At 32.2% G+C, this 19039-nt stretch overlaps 2 protein-coding genes across 9 annotated transcripts in view; both read left to right on the plus strand.

Moving 5' to 3' along the window:
- The window catches only part of MRP (Multidrug-Resistance like Protein 1), a 93066-nt gene that overhangs the window by 37526 nt on the left and 36501 nt on the right, over positions 1-19039 (plus strand). For 7 of the 8 annotated variants that reach the window (XM_074180362.1, XM_074180361.1, XM_074180364.1 and 4 more), the window contains exons 8-11: positions 2235-2381; positions 3609-3693; positions 7683-8390; positions 13246-13722. In XM_074180362.1, the coding sequence (XP_074036463.1) occupies positions 2235-2381; positions 3609-3693; positions 7683-8390; positions 13246-13722 (1417 nt within the window). Of the gene's footprint in view, positions 1-1484; positions 1632-2234; positions 2382-3608; positions 3694-7682; positions 8391-13245; positions 13723-19039 lie in introns of all 8 variants that reach the window. The other variant, XM_074180363.1, reaches the window with a different exon arrangement.
- Positions 1-19039, plus strand: part of LOC111516459 (multidrug resistance-associated protein 1-like) — a 179667-nt gene that overhangs the window by 10717 nt on the left and 149911 nt on the right. The gene's annotated exons all lie outside the window — the stretch shown is intronic.

Here is a 19039-nt window from a genome sequence, read left to right on the forward strand (position 1 = left end):
CCTCTTCAGATTATTCATCATTCTGACTCCCAACGCTGAGTATGTGTTTGTGGAGTTGTTTCTGGACTTTGTCTGCAGATGGCGCAGTGGTACATCCCACTGAATCAACTGCAGATAGAGCTTATGACTAGTTCGAATTGATTTTGTTTGTTCGGAATACTCAGACGGTTCACTCCGTTTGAAATGACCTGCCCGGCACTGACGAGGGGCAAGTACCCCTAAACCGGTATATCGGTGGTCGTCTCGAAGGAATGAAATCAATTTTTGCTTCTCATAAATAAGAAGTTACTTGCGATGAATCTTCCAAACGGAAGACGTTGCACAGGCGCCTGATGGTTTCACTTCAGCTTTCTGCGCGGCGTTAGCTGGTTTATTTGTTGTTTTTCCGTCGGGTATCTGCCACAAGTACCTACAAAGTCGTAGGTTCACATGAGAGGCAAGAGTGTGGTGTTTTCACTTTAACTTGAGCATACACCTCTCCAGATTATTCATCATTCTGACTCCCACCGCGGAGTATGTGTTTGTGGAGTTGTTTCCGGACTTTGTCTGCAGATGGCGCAGTGGTACATCCCACTGAATCAACTGCAGATGGAGCTTATGACTAGTTCGGATTGATTTTGTTTGTTTGGAATACTCAGAAGATTCACTCCGTCTGAAATGACCTGCCCGGTACTGACGAAGGGTAAGTACCCCGAAACCGGTGCATCGGTGGTCATCTCGAACGAATGAAATAATGAATTTTCCAAACGGAAGACGTTGCACAGGCGCCTAATGGTTTTACTTCAGCTTTCTGCGCGGCGTTAACTGGTTTATTTGTTGTTTTTCCGTCGGGCATCTGCCACAAGTACCTACAAAGTCGTAGGTTCACATGAGAGGCAAGAGTGTGGTGTTTCCACTTTAACTTGAGCATACACCTCTCCAGATTATTCATCATTCTGACTCCCACCGCGGAGTATGTGTTTGTGGAGTTGTTTCCGGACTTTGTCTGCAGATGACGCAGTGGTACATCCCACTGAATCAACTGCAGATATAGCTTATGACTAGTTCGAATTGATTTTGTTTGTTCGGAATACTCAGACGGTTCACTTCGTTTGAAATGACCTGCCCGGCACTGACGAGGGGCAAGTACCCCGAAACCGGTATATCGGTGGTCATCTCAAACGAATGAAATTAATTTTTGCTTCTCTTATATGAGAAGTTATTTGCGATGAATTTTCCAAACGGAAGACGTTGCACAGGCGCCTGATGGTTTTACTTCAGCTTTCTGCGCGGCGTTAGCTGGTTTATTTGTTGTTTTTTCCGTCGGGTATCTGCCACAAGTACCTACAAAGTCATAGGTTCACATGAGAGGCAAGGGGGAGGCGTTTTGGGAATTCTAAATGCTGGTGAAAGCAATTTTTAGGGTAAATTAATCAAAATTTAAAAAAATTATTTCTCTTGAGTATTACCTGGATGTTTTTCAATTTTTTTGTGAACTTCTTTAGGTGACGTTCGTCACATTGATGACCTTCATATTCAGTGATCCAAAAAATGTCTTGTCTGCTGTCTTAGTGTTCAAATCAATTTCACTTTTTGCGATAATGTCAACCCCTATGGCGCTGCTACCCATGTTGCTGGTGTTTGCAGTTGAGGTAAACATAATTGGAGACGTAAACTCAATTTTCATTCGATTTTTTAACATTGCAATTTTCATACTCATTTGGTTGGAGTTCAAGAAGTTGGTTATTTCTTTCAGGTTTTTGGGATCAATAAATCTCTACTCGGAAGGCTTTGTATTCATCGTATAAATATGTATTCCTTTTTTGGAATAGTATAATTTTGGCATATCTAAGTGATCCGAATATTTTCAATTTTGGAACAATTATATCATTTGAAATATATAGAATGTTATCAATAATCTGTAAATAGACTCAAATATGTTAGAAAAAAAACTTGGAAATTTTCGTCAATTGGTAAAAATGATTTACGAACAAATTGTTGGGGATTATTCAATATATTTTATTCTTTATCAATTCCACTTTCGTAAGATTATTCCAAAGGAAAAAAAAAGGAGTTCCGAATCAAAAAATTCCAAAGTGGGTCTAATCATTGTCGACAAAGCTTTCTGATACTCCTATTCAAAGGGACTGTTCATAATTCTAAGTAACAAGGTGGTGTCTACTTGTAACTTAGCATTACCATTTTAACATGCTTTATATTAGTGACTCTCATATTTTTTCTTATGCATGCTTTAGGTCTCATTAGTGACTTTCGCTACATACGTGCTGGTGGATGAAAATAATGTACTAGATGCAAATAAGGCATTCGTTTCTATCTCTCTATTCAATATCATAAGGTTTCCGCTGAGCATGTTACCCATGATGATATCAAATTTAATCCAAGTAAGAAACTTTTTTTTTTCAACCTTTGAGTGTGCATGTCCAACAGTTCTGCCTCCAACTTAATGATTCTCTCTTTTTGTCAGTCTTTCGTATAACTATATTTGATTAAAAAGATAGTTTCATTTTGTAGAGGTATGCTACTGTTCTCTTAATATGAATACAAAGAATGCTCGAGAATGGAGAATGTTCCTCCTGACGAAAATCAAGTAGTTTTCATAAAAGAGCTCTAAAACAACGCATTTTGAACTTATCATTTCAACCTTTTTCTTTAAAAAATTATTTAAATACTTAAAAAAGAGGAATAAAATAATGCATTTAACATTTAAAGGGATTCGTTTCTATTTCACTATTTGGCAACATCGGTTACAGTTAATAAAGGACAATGAATCTGTTACCTGTATGAGACAAACAAAGATGGCATATTTCAGAGGCGTGCTGTTCTGTTTACTTATGTTCCGAGTTTAGAAACATTCTGTGACATATGACATTTTGTGCACCTAACCTATCTTCCTCTATATAAATAAATAACAAAACAACTGTTGTTTATGTGGCTTGTGGAGGTGGTATTGAACTATGATTTATATTTTGCCTTAATTGTTGATTTATAAAGATAATTTTCCTTTTTTAAAGTAGAATATCTAGGTACATATACATTATTTCAACTTGATATAGGCGCTGTTGCCAATATGTGAATTAGAAACAAATCCCTTTAAAAATTAAAACCCAATATTTGAAACATCAATTTGAATACTTTTCGAAGTGAATTTGAAAAACTCATGAATTAAACTCAACTTTATTTTGTTCAAACTTGCATTTGCTGTAATGACCAAATTGAGGAACATTCCCCATTGTTCTTGAATATTTTAAAGACTCAATGAATTCTCTTGCAAACAATTGAGTTGTTTTTATTCGTATTAACAGGAATTCCCTGAAGAGAAACCTTCTGAAAATGATATTTTCCTTATATGCTTTTTCTTTTTTACTACAGAAGGCTATTTTTCAGTGCAATAATCTATTTATAAATATCAAATTATCATGTGCGCTTCAAAGTCATTGCATTTTACAATAAATTCTATTTATCTAAAAGTGAAAATCGCAATCCAATTTGAATGGAAAATCATTTCAAGATCTATTAAATTTCCCTTTTGGAAATGTGGTTTTCATTTTTGAACATTGAATTCATGAACATATCTCTTGTATTAATTGAAATTATTTTGTTACGCATAGACTTGGGTATCCGTAAAAAGAATTAACAAATTCATGAACGCAGAGGAATTGAGCCCTGATAATGTCCATCATGAAGTTGATGAAGGTATGTTTTATTTACTTTATTGTTTTTTTAATATCTAATAGGTCTGTTAAAAAAAGAGGTGAATTTTCAAATTTTGTGGGCTGCGTACATTCGATTAGCGATTTCTTGATTATTTAGATAATTTTTTTTGACATAGGGAAACTCTATTCAACCCATGACTCAAGTCTCAAATGATTATCCCTAGTCTCATAGCAGAGTAAAAATTCGCATAATATACTGTAATTAATGCTTCAAAATCAAGAAAGTTGTTTTAGAACTCTTATGGCATATGTTACCGCGTATAGTTTATGGCATAGGTTCTATATCTGACTAGTCCAACTTGAAATATCATCAATGTCTATGCCTAGAAACTTCACTAAAGTGTTGCAAATGAATTTTCGATTGTCCATAATTATGTTTTGTGGTGTATCTATCCTGTTATTGGTTTTGAATTTGTTTTTCTATCGTTCAGAACCACTTTATTCTCTAGAAATGATTTAGAATATTTTCATGAACAAATTAAATGATTTCATGAATAATATTTTTTTTTTTAAATTATTCCTATTTGCTATGTGGTGATATGAATGTGGATCTCCTTTCTTTTCGCTCAAACAAGAAAATGCTGCTCAATTTATTTAATGAGTATAATCTAAAAGAAACATTTAACGTCCCTACGCATATTACAAAATTCAGTAAAACGTGCATTGACAATATCTTTACTAATGTTGCAAACTACTCGGCACAGGTAATTGACACAGAAATATCGGATCATACATATCAGCTATTATCTTTTAATATTAACCAGAAAAGTGATTACTTTATTACAACGGGTAGAATATTCAGTACCGATAATATCCAAAATTTCAGACAAGGTGTGTTGCTTGTAGATTGGAACAAATTATTGGACGAAGAAGCAGACTGTCAAGAAGCCTTCTCACTGTTTTACAATAAATTCCTTGATCTGTTTGAGTTATCATTTCCAACAAAACAACTTCATAACAATAAAAGAAAAAATAAAAACCATTGGTTCACCCCAAAAATTAAAGAACTCTCAGAACTGGTTAGGGAAACAGCAGAAACGGCAAAAAGACTTGATAATGATAGTTATACATTAAGATATAAATGTTTAAAGAAATATTATGAAAATCAAGTTAATATAGCAAAAAGAACCTTTAATGACGATAGAATACTGAACTCCAACAACGTGAATCGGGAATGCTGAAATATAATAAAAGAAAACACAAATAAGGAAAACAAGGATAAAATAACTGAAATGATAAACACTGAGGGTGCAGTCTTAAGAAATGATAAGGATATAACTAACTTCTTTAACACATATTTCATAGAACAAAACAAAAACAAAGGTTCAGAAAATTTAAACCATACCCTAAAAATTAAATCCCGGCTCCACTCATTTTATTTATACCCTACCGATCCTGAAGAAATACATAAGACTATATTAAAAGTTTGCACCAAAAAAACACCGGGTATAGATAATGTACCAGGAAATGTCATGAAGGCTGTTGGTGACATTTCATCACATCCACTAATTATTTTAATAAATAGAAGCTTTTATGAAGGTAAATACCCTGAACAATTGAAGTTCTCAAGAGTTGTTCCACTCTACAAGCAAAAGGGGTGTAGAAAGGAGGCCAAAAATTATAGGGCGGTGGCGGTTCAGTGTCACATTGGCAAAATATATGAATACTCTTATAATGTAAGACTCTGCAATTATCTCGAAAGGTTTAATATTTTAGATAGTTCACAGCATGGGTTTAGAGCGAAAAAATCTACCACGACAGCATTAGAAGAAGCTATATCTCACATCCATGACGCGTTGAACAAAAAAGAAAACATAATGGGTCTGTTCTTTGATATGAGCCGGGCGTTCGATACTGTTGATCACAATTTGTTGAAAGCTAAACTGTATCATATTGGTGTTAGAGGCCCGTGTTTGGAATGGATACATTCATATCTGTCAAATAGAAATCAACAAGTAGAAATCAACGGTGTCCGATCCGAGCCGATTGAAACTAGAATAGGCACTCCTCAAGGATCATGTTTGTCACCAACCTTATTCAATATATTTATAACTGATCTACCCATGGAGGTGAATAAAACAAGCTATCCAATTATTTATGCAGATGACACTAATTTAATCATCACTGGACACTCAAGGGGGGAAATACAGGACAAAGCTGACGAATCTATCAAAAACATAACCCAATGGTGTGGTAATAATAACATATCTCTGAATATAGACAAGTCAATAGCTGTTTACTTTAATACAAAAAATGCCACTGTGAACCAGAGCATACTACTTAAAACTGCTTAAAACTACTTAAAAAAATCATTAGAAAACTCGACCTGTACAAAATTTTTAGGGGTCCACTTGGATCAAAAACTCACATGGAACGATCATGTTGAACATACATCCTCAAAACTGAGCTCATATTGCTTCATTATTAGAAACTTGCGTAACACAGTGTCAATGGAAGTACTGAAACTACTATATTTTGGCCTTATTCAGTCATGCCTGTCATATGGTCTGATTTTCTGGGGAAAAGCCCATAGTAGTAGTCAATTATTTATCACTCAAAAAAAATTATAAGGTGTATGCTGAATTCATCTAGCAAAACATCTTGTGAAAACCACTTTGTTGAGCTGGGTATTATGTCATTACCAAGCTTGTACATTTACTCAATAATTGTTCACATCATAAATAAACATAACTCTCTCAAAACAAGAAAGGATGTTCACAATCATAATACGCGGCATAAGGACACCATCAATTTATGTTTCTCTAGATTATCAATCGGACAGGAGAATCCCAATTATATAGGAATCAAATGCTACAATAAAATATATGAAATTAAGAAATTTAGAGAACTCAGCACAAGTTTATTTAAAAATTATCAAAAGTTTTTAGTACAGAAATGCTATTATTCAGTTCAGGAGTTTTTGAATGAAAATTTTGACTCGGACTACATGAAACAGTAGTCTTTTGATTCAAAATTTTAATAAATAATTCTAATTGGTATTGATAAACTTATATTTCATTTATTAATTTTTAAAGTGTGTACATGTACCTATTTATTTATATTAATTTATTTTATTTTATGACCAAAAAGTGAAATTGTAATATTATTATAACCTACTTATTAGTGACGATTCCCATAATGTATGGTACTTGTATTGTAACATTCAGTGGAAAATAAATTGTTTTGTCTTGTTTTGTCTAGTGAACTATATAAGATTTTATTTGAGAATTCTATAAGGACAAATCTTAATACTGTATTCTGTTTTTCTATTGTTATTTATGGTTATAAATATCTTGTCTATATACATATTACCTAATTGAATATTGTATTCAAAGTGAATGGTAAACTCTAAATTGATTCTCTTGAATATAAGTATCTTCATTAGATAGATAGATAGATCTTTATTTAAAATAGGTAACCCTAATATACATATATATCCCAATTAAATCAACGGTGTATATATACAACATTAGACAAACACAAAAAAAGAAATACAATGCAACAATAATATACGAAAATCACAATTTTAAAAATAGAATTAATAGAATCAGTAGAATTACAAAAATTACAAGAATTGCTTTCAGTACGATATCTATTTCATCTTAATAAGTTCTTTCCATTGTTTTTTAAACAAATTCAACGATGATGTTTTAATGAAGTCTGGTAGTTTATTAAATTCTTGGAAACCTTTGAAAAATAAAGAGTTCATAGTACTGCGATAAGCAGTGCTGCTAATGTGAATGTCATTTTTACCCCGAGGGTTATAAGTGTGAATGTCTCTATTCAATATTATTAATGTATGAAAGTAAGCAGGAGCCAGGTTATTCAATATTTTATATACAAAAATCATTGTGAAATAATACAATCTTTTTTCGACTGAGAACCAATTAAGCGTTGCTAACATAGATCTTATGCACAAGATGTATGAATAACTGGAGTGAAATTGTTGAACATTCTGCTTGTTTACAGTTGAGCCTCTAGTGATTGAAAATGGAACGTTCTCTTGGGGTGAAGATCCAGTCTTGAAGAATATAAATATTCATCTTAGAACACAAACTCTCACGGCTATTGTGGGAACAGTAGGATCGGGAAAATCAAGTTTAGTGTCTGCCTTTTTAGGAGAAATGGACAAATTGTCCGGCAGAGTGAATACTTACGGAAGTGTAGCTTACGTATCTCAGCAAGCTTGGATTCAGAACGCAACTCTGAAAGATAACATATTATTTGGTAAGCCTTTTGACAAGGCTCTGTACAATGATGTTATTGAGGCGTGTGCTCTGAAACCTGATTTAGATATGTTACCTGCTGGAGATCAAACGGAAATAGGGGAAAAAGGAATCAATCTGTCTGGTGGACAGAAACAGAGAGTGAGTTTAGCTAGAGCTGTTTATGCAAACGCCGACATATACTTCTTAGACGACCCTCTGAGCGCAGTTGATAGCCATGTTGGAAAACACATTTTTGAAAAAGTGATTGGTCCTAATGGGATGTTGAAGGATAAAACAAGGGTGTTGGTTACTCATGCCATCACTTATTTACCGCAAACCGACAAAATTCTTGTCTTAAAAAGTGGTGAAATATCTGAAAGTGGAACCTACCAGGAATTGCTGGACAGAAAAGAGGCCTTTGCTGAATTCCTACTCCAGCATATCAGTGAAAGTGCAGAAACTGAAGAAGGTGAGTCCTATTTCTATCAGTAGTACATTTTTGTAGATGTCACTGGTATCGACAAATTTTTATGTAATGAAAGTTTCTAACAATTTCTTTTCTTTATAGGTTCTAAGTTAAAACTGAGTGGTATGTGAGTTTTTGAGTTTGCAATTAGCTGTTAGAATTTTAGAAGCACAATATTATCAAACTTTCGTGTTAGATAGAAACTTCATTTTGTCGTAAGATATTTTTATTTAGCTATGGTTCATATGAGGATATTGAAAATATATCAGACCGTACATTTCACAGTGACACCTGAATGATCAACAAGAAAGTACTTCTGTCAAAATGAGAATTATTTATCAGTAATACTAGATTGACTTTGAAAACTATAAAAACATTGAAAATGTTAGGTTGTTTCAAAAGTTTTCTCTATATTTATGAGTCTACTTCAAACTGTAATACTGAATACAATTTAATTGAAATGAGCGTCATATGAATCAGTGCACTTTTGCCGCTGTAACACAACGACGAAGGCCGTTCTCGCCTGGTCCTGATTAGCGAAGGATCTACTTTTTATCACACGTGACCATCCGATCCAAAAAAGGATAATTTTGGTTGCGCGAAAGCAGAGAAGATCAGATCATGAAACGTGACAATTTCTGTTGATCGTTCATATCGTGGGGCACCCACTTTTCGAGCTCTTTGACCTTACCAATACGTTTTGAACCACCTAAAACCGCATGGGACCTGACGCCCCATTCTTACGCCATCCCATGCACCTTTGTGATGGATCATTCTACCCAATTCTCGTACTGGATTTCGCAAACAACGTCGGGCAGTGGGTTCATCAACACTATCATTGCCAAATCCGTTGTTACTTTTATGGACTGTATGCATCAATGTATAAGAGTAAAAAATTTTCTATCAATTAGTATATACCACAACACAGTAGAATTTCCATTTACATTTCATGTATAGTGTAAATGAAATAACATCAATTTTCCAAAATGTACAGCAATGTTGCCATAACTACCCTGTTATATCAACTAATTAAGCTGAATTCGCTCCTTCAACAATTAATGAACTAAGAAATATATTCTCTCTTGACAAAACTAACAAAGCAGAAATTATAAATAAGAATTTCTTAAAAAAAGTTTTGATGTAGCTGGTAATGCAATATTAAATTTAATTAACACATCACTTAGAACTGGTGTGTTTCCTGATCAGTAAAGGTTTCCACTATTGTTCCTGTACCGAAAATTAACTTAAAAAAAGCTGAACATTTTAGACCATTAAATATACTACCAACTCTTGAAAAAGTGTTAGAACTGTCTGTATATAACCCATCAATTCAGTACTTTAATACCAATGAATTATTTCTGGCCAACCAATCAGGTTTTAGTCCATTTTAGACCATTAAATATACTAACAACTCTTGAAAAAGTGTTAGAACTGTCTGTATATAACCAATTAATTCAGTACTTCAATACCAATGAATTGTTTCTGGCCAACCAATCAGGTTTTAGGCCATTTTAGACCATTAAATCTTCTACCAACTCTTGAAAAAGTGTTAGAACTGTCTGTATATAACCAATTAATTCAGTACTTTAATACCGATGAATTGTTTCTGGCCAACCAATCAGGTTCTAGGCCATTTTAGACCATTAAATATACTACCAACTCTTGAAAAAGTGTTAGAACTGTCTGTATATAACCAATTAATTCAGTACTTTAATACCAATGAATTGTTTCTGGCCAACCAATCAGGTTTTAGGCCATTTTAGACCATTAAATATTCTACCAACTCTTGAAAAAGTGTTGGAACTGTCTGTATATAACCAATTAATTCAGTACTTTAATACCAATGAATTGTTTCCGGCCAACCAATCAGGTTTTAGGCCATTTTTGACCATTAAATATACTACCAATGAATTGTTTCTGGGCAACCAATCAGGTTTTAGATCTAGACACTCATGTGAGACGTATCTACAATTTTCAATGACTGAGTGCAAAAATATAATTGATAGAAATCATTACACTTTCGCGACATTTCTCAACCTTAAAAGGGCATTTGAAAAAATTGATTGAAATATTTTACTCGAAAAATTAAAGTATTGTTAAAGTATTGTTTTTGATTGGATTCAAAGTTACTTATTTAACAGAAGACAAAAAACTAAATTTGGAAAAGAATAGTCAGATGAACTTATAATTGAGAGTGGCATTAACCACATTTCTGGGCCACATTGTAAAAATCTTTTTGCAGATGATAGATTGGTTTATTGTTCACATGAAAATTTGGATTAGGCAATTGTTGAAATGAATAGGTCATTAAATAGCATTGAAACATATTTATTTAATGATAAACTTGAACTAAATGTCTGTAAAACAAAAAGTATAATTTTGACATCATCTTATAAGTATGATAAAATTATTTGGGCAAATGCTGTTATAAAAATTGATAATGTTTATATTGAAATTGTGACTGAAATGATATTTTTGGGTTTTATAATTGATAAAAATTTAAGACTAAATAGTCTTGCTGATTTTATTAGTGAAAAATACCTAAAAAACTTTCTCTAATATGCAAAAAATTGTCTGTGTATGCTAGGTTGCCTCTTTTTAAAAATCTAATGCAACCTCATTTTGATTATTGTACATTACTTTTTCTACTTGGTAAAAATGAAATAGCGCAATTGCAAAAGCTTCAAAATTCGGGTATGCAATTAATATTGGGATGTAGCCCTTACACAGCAATTAAATTGATGTTACAGTGTCTAACTTGTTTTAAGTTGAAGAACGTATATTATTTATGACTATCATCTTTATATTTTAGCTGCATGAAGGATTGCTACCCAATTACATTCAAAAATTCTTATTGATAAATAATGAAGCTCATGATTACAGTACAAGAAGAAACAACAATTTTTATAATAATAAAACTAATACTAAATTTGGAATGAATAGTATATTTCATAAAGGCTTAAATGAATTTAATAAACTACCACAATTTGTAAAATAATCTAAATCAATAAATTAGTATCACGTCATTATGATATTTGGTATTTTTTTGGTGTTTCTTTAATGTGATCTAAACCTAACAATCTATAGATATGTATATATATATATATATATATATATATATATATATATATATATATATATATATATATATATATATATCATTTTCCTTTAAATTTAAATGTACTTTCAAATGTTCATTATATTTACATAATTTAACATAATTTTGTAAGATATTTATAAATTTGTATTTTTTTTGCATATTAGTCTTGCATACTAAATAAATAATAAATGAATAAATAAATAAAATGTTTATTGAGATATGGAGCTAGAAAAACACATGACATTAAAACGGGCAAAACTTTTGAAACAACTTGATAGCAGTGAAATAATTTAGGTAACGTTTTACTGTTTTCTTATAGCTTCAAAATTACCCACCCAGATTAAAGTATATTTTTGCGTATGCATTTTTGTTAATATTCACATGGTGGCAAGAAAAATTATATTTTTTAAAATAATTTTTGATGGTATGGTACGTTGTTTATATCCCCGACTGACTATTTTCTTCAAGACTAACACAATTATCTATATAAATTCTTCATATACCATGAATACACAAAAATATTGAAAGTTTGTTTGTTTTTAGTGTGCATGCATTTATACTCATCACTGTTTTTCTGTCTTTGTAATTCATTGGGTTTCCTTCTCAGTGTAATTGTGAACCATACTATTATTGTATTTACTAGGAATTAAATAAAAAAACACTTGTTTTTTAAATATCCACAATATATTACTTTTTGTAATATATTACATATTTAACATCTTACATATTACAAGTCTACAATATATTACTTTTTGTAATATATTACGTGTTTAACATCTTACATATTACAAGTCTACAATATATTAAATTTTGTAATATATTACATATTCAACATCTTACATATTACAAGTCTACAATATATTACTTTTTTTTAATATATTTTATATTTAACATCTTACATATTACAAGTCTACAATATATTACTTTTCTAATAGTATTACATATTCAACATCTTACATATTACAAGTCTACAATACATTACTTTTTAATATATTACATATTTAACATATTAAATATTACAAGTCTACAATACATTACTTTTTGTACTATATTAGATATTAATATCTTACATATTACAAGTTGTAATATATTGTGGATATTTGAAAAACAAGTGTTTTTATTCAATTCCTAGTAATTATGGATATCCATCAAGATTGGCATCATTATTGTAGCCAATTTGATAATATTTCATCAATTTAAGAATTTTATGCAAGATATTATTCACTGAGATTCACGGTTGACCTTGCGTTGCAGAGAGTATTGCTGAGCGCTGCGGGTTCTCCGTCCTCTATCTAAAACAGTCGGGTATTTGAGAAAAATGTTCAACCAAAATTTTTCGCAAATTACATGCTCTAAACTTTTTGATTTTGAGTAACTTTCTAGGCTGACACAAGATTGTACGAGACTTTTGAGACAAGTTTTAGAACACCAAAACGAAGGTGTATACTTGTTTACAGCTTATTATCTTTCATTCCAAAGTTGACCTTTTTTTTTGCTTACGTGGCAGGATTACTTGGCCAAAATGATATGGAAACAATTTATTTTTTAACATGAAAATATTTGAATATATTATTCGAAAAATAATACCAGTAAGCCCCAGACGAAAACTTCTTATTATTTCACTTATGTATCCTAATTTCAGCAATCAGATCATCGATAAATACTGGAAGTTTTTTTAAAAATCTTATTCATTTGGAATCATTTATGTTATTTTTCATAAATCTAGTTATTATGTAATAAATGCCTTCTTCTTTCCAGAACTTGATGAGCTCAAAGACCAGCTTGTTGATACACCTCTATCAGAGGAAGTAAATCGAAGATTGGTCAGACACAGATCACGAATATCTGAATCTCATTCTGAGTCTGGCTCAGACCGAATTGGCAATAGTTCATTACAACGACAGAAATCCAATGACAGTGCTGATAGGAGTCTAAGAAAAACATCTAGCATCACAGATGATTCTGCAAAATTACCAACTCTGGGTAAAAAATTGATTGAAGTTGAAAAGGCTGAGACTGGAAGTGTAAGCTGGGCCGTGTATAAACACTATTTGATGTCGATTGGAATATTTTTCATGGTGGCGACGTTGTTTCTTAATTTAATTTATCAAGGTTTCAGTGTAGGATCGAATGTATGGTTGGGAGTCTGGGCAGACAGTGCAAATGAAAGTCAAAACGACACATCTAAAAGAGACATGTATCTTGGAGTTTATGGAGCTCTTGGTCTGGGACAGGGTGAGTACTACATGTAGGTTTAGATTTTGTGTTCAATTTAAGTTGCCCGAATGCCTTAGGAAGCATGTTTTCATAGTTATTTTCTCATAATTTGCCAGCGAACCGAGTGTTATTAATTTAGATGAAGGAGCTTCGGTTAATAAAGAATATCTCAAATATATTTTTGGCTAGCACATTTCATGAACTAATGACAGGTACTGGACATTAACCTTTCTCTATTGAAAAAGTTAATTTTTATATAGTCAAATTTTCTAATAATAGAAGTGGAATTTTGAAATATTGCATTTCGAATAATTCATATTGAAGGTAATTAATAATGTATTCACTTATTATTTTTTATGGCACCTTGTTTCTTCTCTTGCCGGTTATACAGTGTGACCTATTTTTAATGGAAACACCCCCCTAAAATTTGAAGTTTTAAATCGATTTTAATAAATTTTTTTTAAAGTCAAGTACTAAAAGGTCTACCTTGGGACAAAATTTGAAATGTTTATTAAAGTTTCAGGGCATACTACGATATTTTTTCTTAGTCGAAAATCGAGATTTTTTATTAGCGATTTTTTTATTGAAAAAATCACTACGCCACTGGATTCAGAGTGCCTCTAAATAGGTGTGACCAAAATTTCATGAAAAAATATTCATTATTAACAAAGTTATGACAAATCACACACATCTCACACATCTAACTGTCACAATATATCATTTTCTTTTATGATTTCAACAATAAAGTGCCGCCAGATGAAAAAAAAAAAAAACAAATAGCGTAAATATTTTTAAGGAAAATAACGGAATTACATTCACACAATTCAACAATTTTATTAAACGTAACTAATAACTAATTATTGAAATGTTTCGATTCGGTGCAACAATTAATTCTAACTCATATTCTAGTAGCCTCTACTAATCCACCACGTATTTCGATACATGTGTCGTAGCGCTTACGAATGTTCCTGATTACGTTCCTTAGTTCTTGAGGGCTAATATATGCACATATCTGTCGAATTCTTGCACAAAGTTCATTTCTATCTCTTGAGCGGTTTTTGTAAACCTTTTGTGTGAGAAGTCCCCAGAGAAAAAAGTCCAAAACTGTGAGGTCTGGAGATCTGGGTGGCCACTTTATAAACGGACTACCACGGCCTATCCATCTGTTTGGAAAATGTTCGTTAAGCCATTGCCTCACAGCTTTAGCATAATGAACTGAACACCCATCTAACTGGACAATTAAATTTGATCGTTCATTGATTGGCAGCTCGTGAATAGCATCCCAAAACTCTGTGTTTAAAAATTCTAGAAACCTCTGCGCATTATTGTTTTCCTCCAAAAAGAAAGGACCAATAATTCGTTCGTTCAATATCCCACACCAGACGTAGATTTTTTGGGAATACTGGCTTGTACAGTTTATTACCCAGTTAGGATTATCCACTGCCCAATAGCGACAATTCTGTGATGACACTACTCCATTTGTAGTAAAAGTGGCTTCGTCGGTATATAAAATATTTTTTAGGAAATTTCTATTGTTTAAATATTCCCCTTGGGCCTAAAAACAATATTCCAGGCGTCTTGCTTCGTCGCCTTCTTGAAGTGTGTGTAAAAATTTTGGCTTGAAAGGATTAATATTCTTCGCCTTGAGACATCTCCGAATAGTTTCTCGTGAAATATTCAAATCTAAAGTGGCATTCCTTATACTGGCATTAGGATTATTTCCGAAATAATCTAAAATGATTTGATCATTCCTGTCATTCCTGTTTCGTCTTTGTACAGGATTACTTTTTAACATCATTTTTGATACTGCACCAGTTTCATTGAATATTTTATTTACCGTACCTCAGCTAATACGAGGACGATCTGGATGTCTCTCATTAAATACTCTACAAACCTCTCTAGCACTTCTAACGTCATCTCCCGGAAGGCGTACAATTTCAATTTTCTCTCTTACGCTCAATTTTGCAGCCATGACACAAAATAATTGGAAAACTTGTAAGGTGAATATTATTGAAAATAGTACACTTAAATCTTTCACAAGTGTATAACTGTAATATCATTTCCATGGCAAGTAAGATTTAAATTGAAATATTAGGTCTTAGTTTTAGTTGATTTGCGTGAAAACTTAAATGTAATTCCGTTATTTTCATTAAACATATTTACGCTATTTGTTTTTTTTTTTTTCATCTGGTGGCACTTCATTGTTGAAATCATAAAAAAAATATTCTCATGACTATATCTGTTGATATAGGGTGTTTTTTGTGACTGTTAGCTGTGTGAGTTTTCGAATTTTTGAGTTGTCATAACTTTGTTAATAATGAATATGTTTTCATGAAATTCTGGTCACACCTGTTTAGGAGCACTCTGAATCCAGTGGCGTATTGATTTTTTCAATAAAAAAATCGCTAATAAAAAATCCCGATTTTCGACTAAGAAAAAATATCGTGGTATGCCCTGAAACTTCAAATTTTGTCCCAAGGTAGACCTTTTAGTACTTGACATCTCAAAAAAAATTTATTAGAATCGGTTTACAACTTCAAATTTCAGGGGGGTGTTTCCATTAAAAATGGGTCACACTGTATATCAATCTCTGGCACTTGACGGCACTATTACTTTTGCTGTATCCTCAAATATTTCAGAATGAAAACAAATTGAAATTTCTCTCACCCAAATCATCAGCATGAAATATATTGCATTAAATTATTCGAAGAAGTTTTTTATTTAAAAAATTTTCATCATCGTTGCCTAAAATTTGATAGCGAATCATGCAGAGGACGACATCTGTAATTGACAATGTAAATAGGTTTAACAGTACTTATATAATGAAAGGTAACTTCAGAATAGATTTTACTTCACAAAAAATAACCCAATTGAGCAACTGCATAAAAAGATGTCCTGTATCATAGTTCGTATTTCTAATTATAACTGTCAATTCAGCAGATGTACTGAATGGGCTTGTTTCATGATTTTTGGTTTATAGTTCACTTGATAGTAATTTCAAATTGAAAAACAGTGCACTCTGTTTCAGTTCTCTAAGTACCGTAGCTTTCCCGTAATTAATTATTAAAAATCGAATGTGGTAGGGCGATGACGTCACAGTCCTGTTCCCGCTTCTTTTTCGGTTGACCAATAGGAACAATAAAATTAATCAACATTGCCAAATCGTAATATGTATGTGGCCTATAATTATCAATTCATATATCGTATCGTATATTTATTAGGTCTCTATCATTTATATGACATTCATTTCAGACTTTGTATTTTATCGAAGGATGGAAAGTTTTGATTTAATTTTTACTTTAGCTCGGCCAAGGTAGTAATGGTAAAATTCAATCCAAAAATAACCTGAAAATATATTTTTCGGAATGTAAACTAATGACACGGACACAATGACACATCGAGTTGACAACAATAACAACAAATTGGATCATCAGCTAGGTGATTGGATATTAAAAACCAATACACTTGGCAACTCCGCTCTAGACACGATCAATTTTATTGGTCAACAGACACGCGGTCAATTTAAATTCTTGCTTATCGAATTGTTCTTTTTTCTGCAAATACAAAGAGATCTTGGGACCGATTAGGCTTGATGAGTATAATATACCCCTAACTCGATCAGTCTATAAGCAAACCAGTATTATTTTCCATAGAATGAAACAAGCCCATTGTATTCATTTCATTTTTGGATTTCAATATTTGTTTTGGAAACACTGCATTTTCAGAAAAAGTTTCATTCACAAAATATGAATGATTTTTAAGAAAGGAGTCTCCTGTATTAGTTCAATAGTCGTTTTGGGAAACAACATATATGAATATGAATAATATATACTCTTATATGGAAAATGTAGGGGAATGCAGCAAGCGTGAAAGTGTACTTTTATGAAACTATATTCCAATCATTTCAACAGTGATTACTGTCATCTTCAGGGAAAACTACAACATTTTTTTGAAATACAATATATTCTTGTATACGTAATTGTAATATACTTATAAAATAATATTTCAATCAACTGAAATTAAACAACTCTCGAATTATTACAAAATAATACAAGGTGACATTTAAAATGATAAAAATTCGTTTTTCATATCGTTATTTTAGTAAGTTCTAAATAGTAAATGAGTTGTAAACTTATTATTGATTCTTTCAATACAGCATTACTGAATAATTTTCACTTTAACTGTTATTAGGTATTGTTTTATTAATACTTGTTTTCAAATATGAATAAAGTTGAATAATTATAATTTTTTTTGGGTTTCCACTGAATGTAGTTTTGTTTTCATATTTGGTGTCTGTTCAAAAAATAAGGTGAACTTTCATTTTTCTCAAAAAATATTCGTTTATTCATAAGTTTCTATTTTGTCCCCTTCAAAGTAGTTCCCGTCAGATATAATACACTTTTGCCAGCGTCTTTTCCCATTTTCGAAGCCTTCTGATATGCACTTTTTGGTGTGTCCGTTTGCTCTTTCCGTGACTCGGTTTTCACTACTTCAATCTTCGCAAAACTCCATCCTTCCATGGGTCTTTTCAATCTTGATAACAGGGAAAGGTCGCAGGGGGGCGAATCTGGTGAATACAGTGGCTGAGACGTGATTATGAACAAGCAATGACGAGTGAGCAGGTGCATTATCGTGATGCAGAAACCATGAATTGTTTTTTTACAGTACCGGACGTTTTCATCTTCCATAACAATTTTCTTCAGTTTCTCAACATTTTCATCGGTTGTTGATGTGCTGGGGCGTCCAGGGCCTTCGTCATCATTCACATCTTCTCGGTCTTCTGTAAAAACGTTGCACCTTATTATTCTGACGCAGAGTACAATCATTGTATGCCCCTGTCAGCATTACAACTTTTATGCCTCTCAGCAACAAACTGAACTTGCTAAATAGCTGAAACTGTGGACATATGTTCGAGACGAGTGAACCAACTTAAAAACTTGGCTAATCCAATGCATGTAGCCCGCGAAATTTGAATATTCACCTTATTTTTTGAACAGTTCCCATGTATGAAAACAGTGGCTCATTTTCTCCTCGCTTAAAACGAATGATCTGCAATATTCAACTTTATTATTCATTTGTCATAAAAATTTTTACAGTATGAGTACTGAAACTTGTTGTTATATACTTTTGGTTATTGGATATGCATGCCCTGTATCGAAACAAAGGTTAAAATGTTACCAAAACTCTATATCGTAGCTAGTTTTCAACTTTTCAGAAAGTCATCTCAACTTTTCTACTCACCATTTGTTTGCTATGCATGCCTTTGAGCTTATTTTGCTTTGGTTGCTTTTTGATTAATGCCTTTTGTTTGACTATATTGTATTTTATTTTGTAT

The sequence above is a fragment of the Leptinotarsa decemlineata genome, unplaced genomic scaffold, assembly GCF_025532065.1.
Source record: "Leptinotarsa decemlineata unplaced genomic scaffold, Ldec_3_MD MMD2_tig00026294_RagTag_RagTag, whole genome shotgun sequence".
NCBI classification, from domain to species: Eukaryota; Metazoa; Arthropoda; class Insecta; order Coleoptera; family Chrysomelidae; genus Leptinotarsa; species Leptinotarsa decemlineata.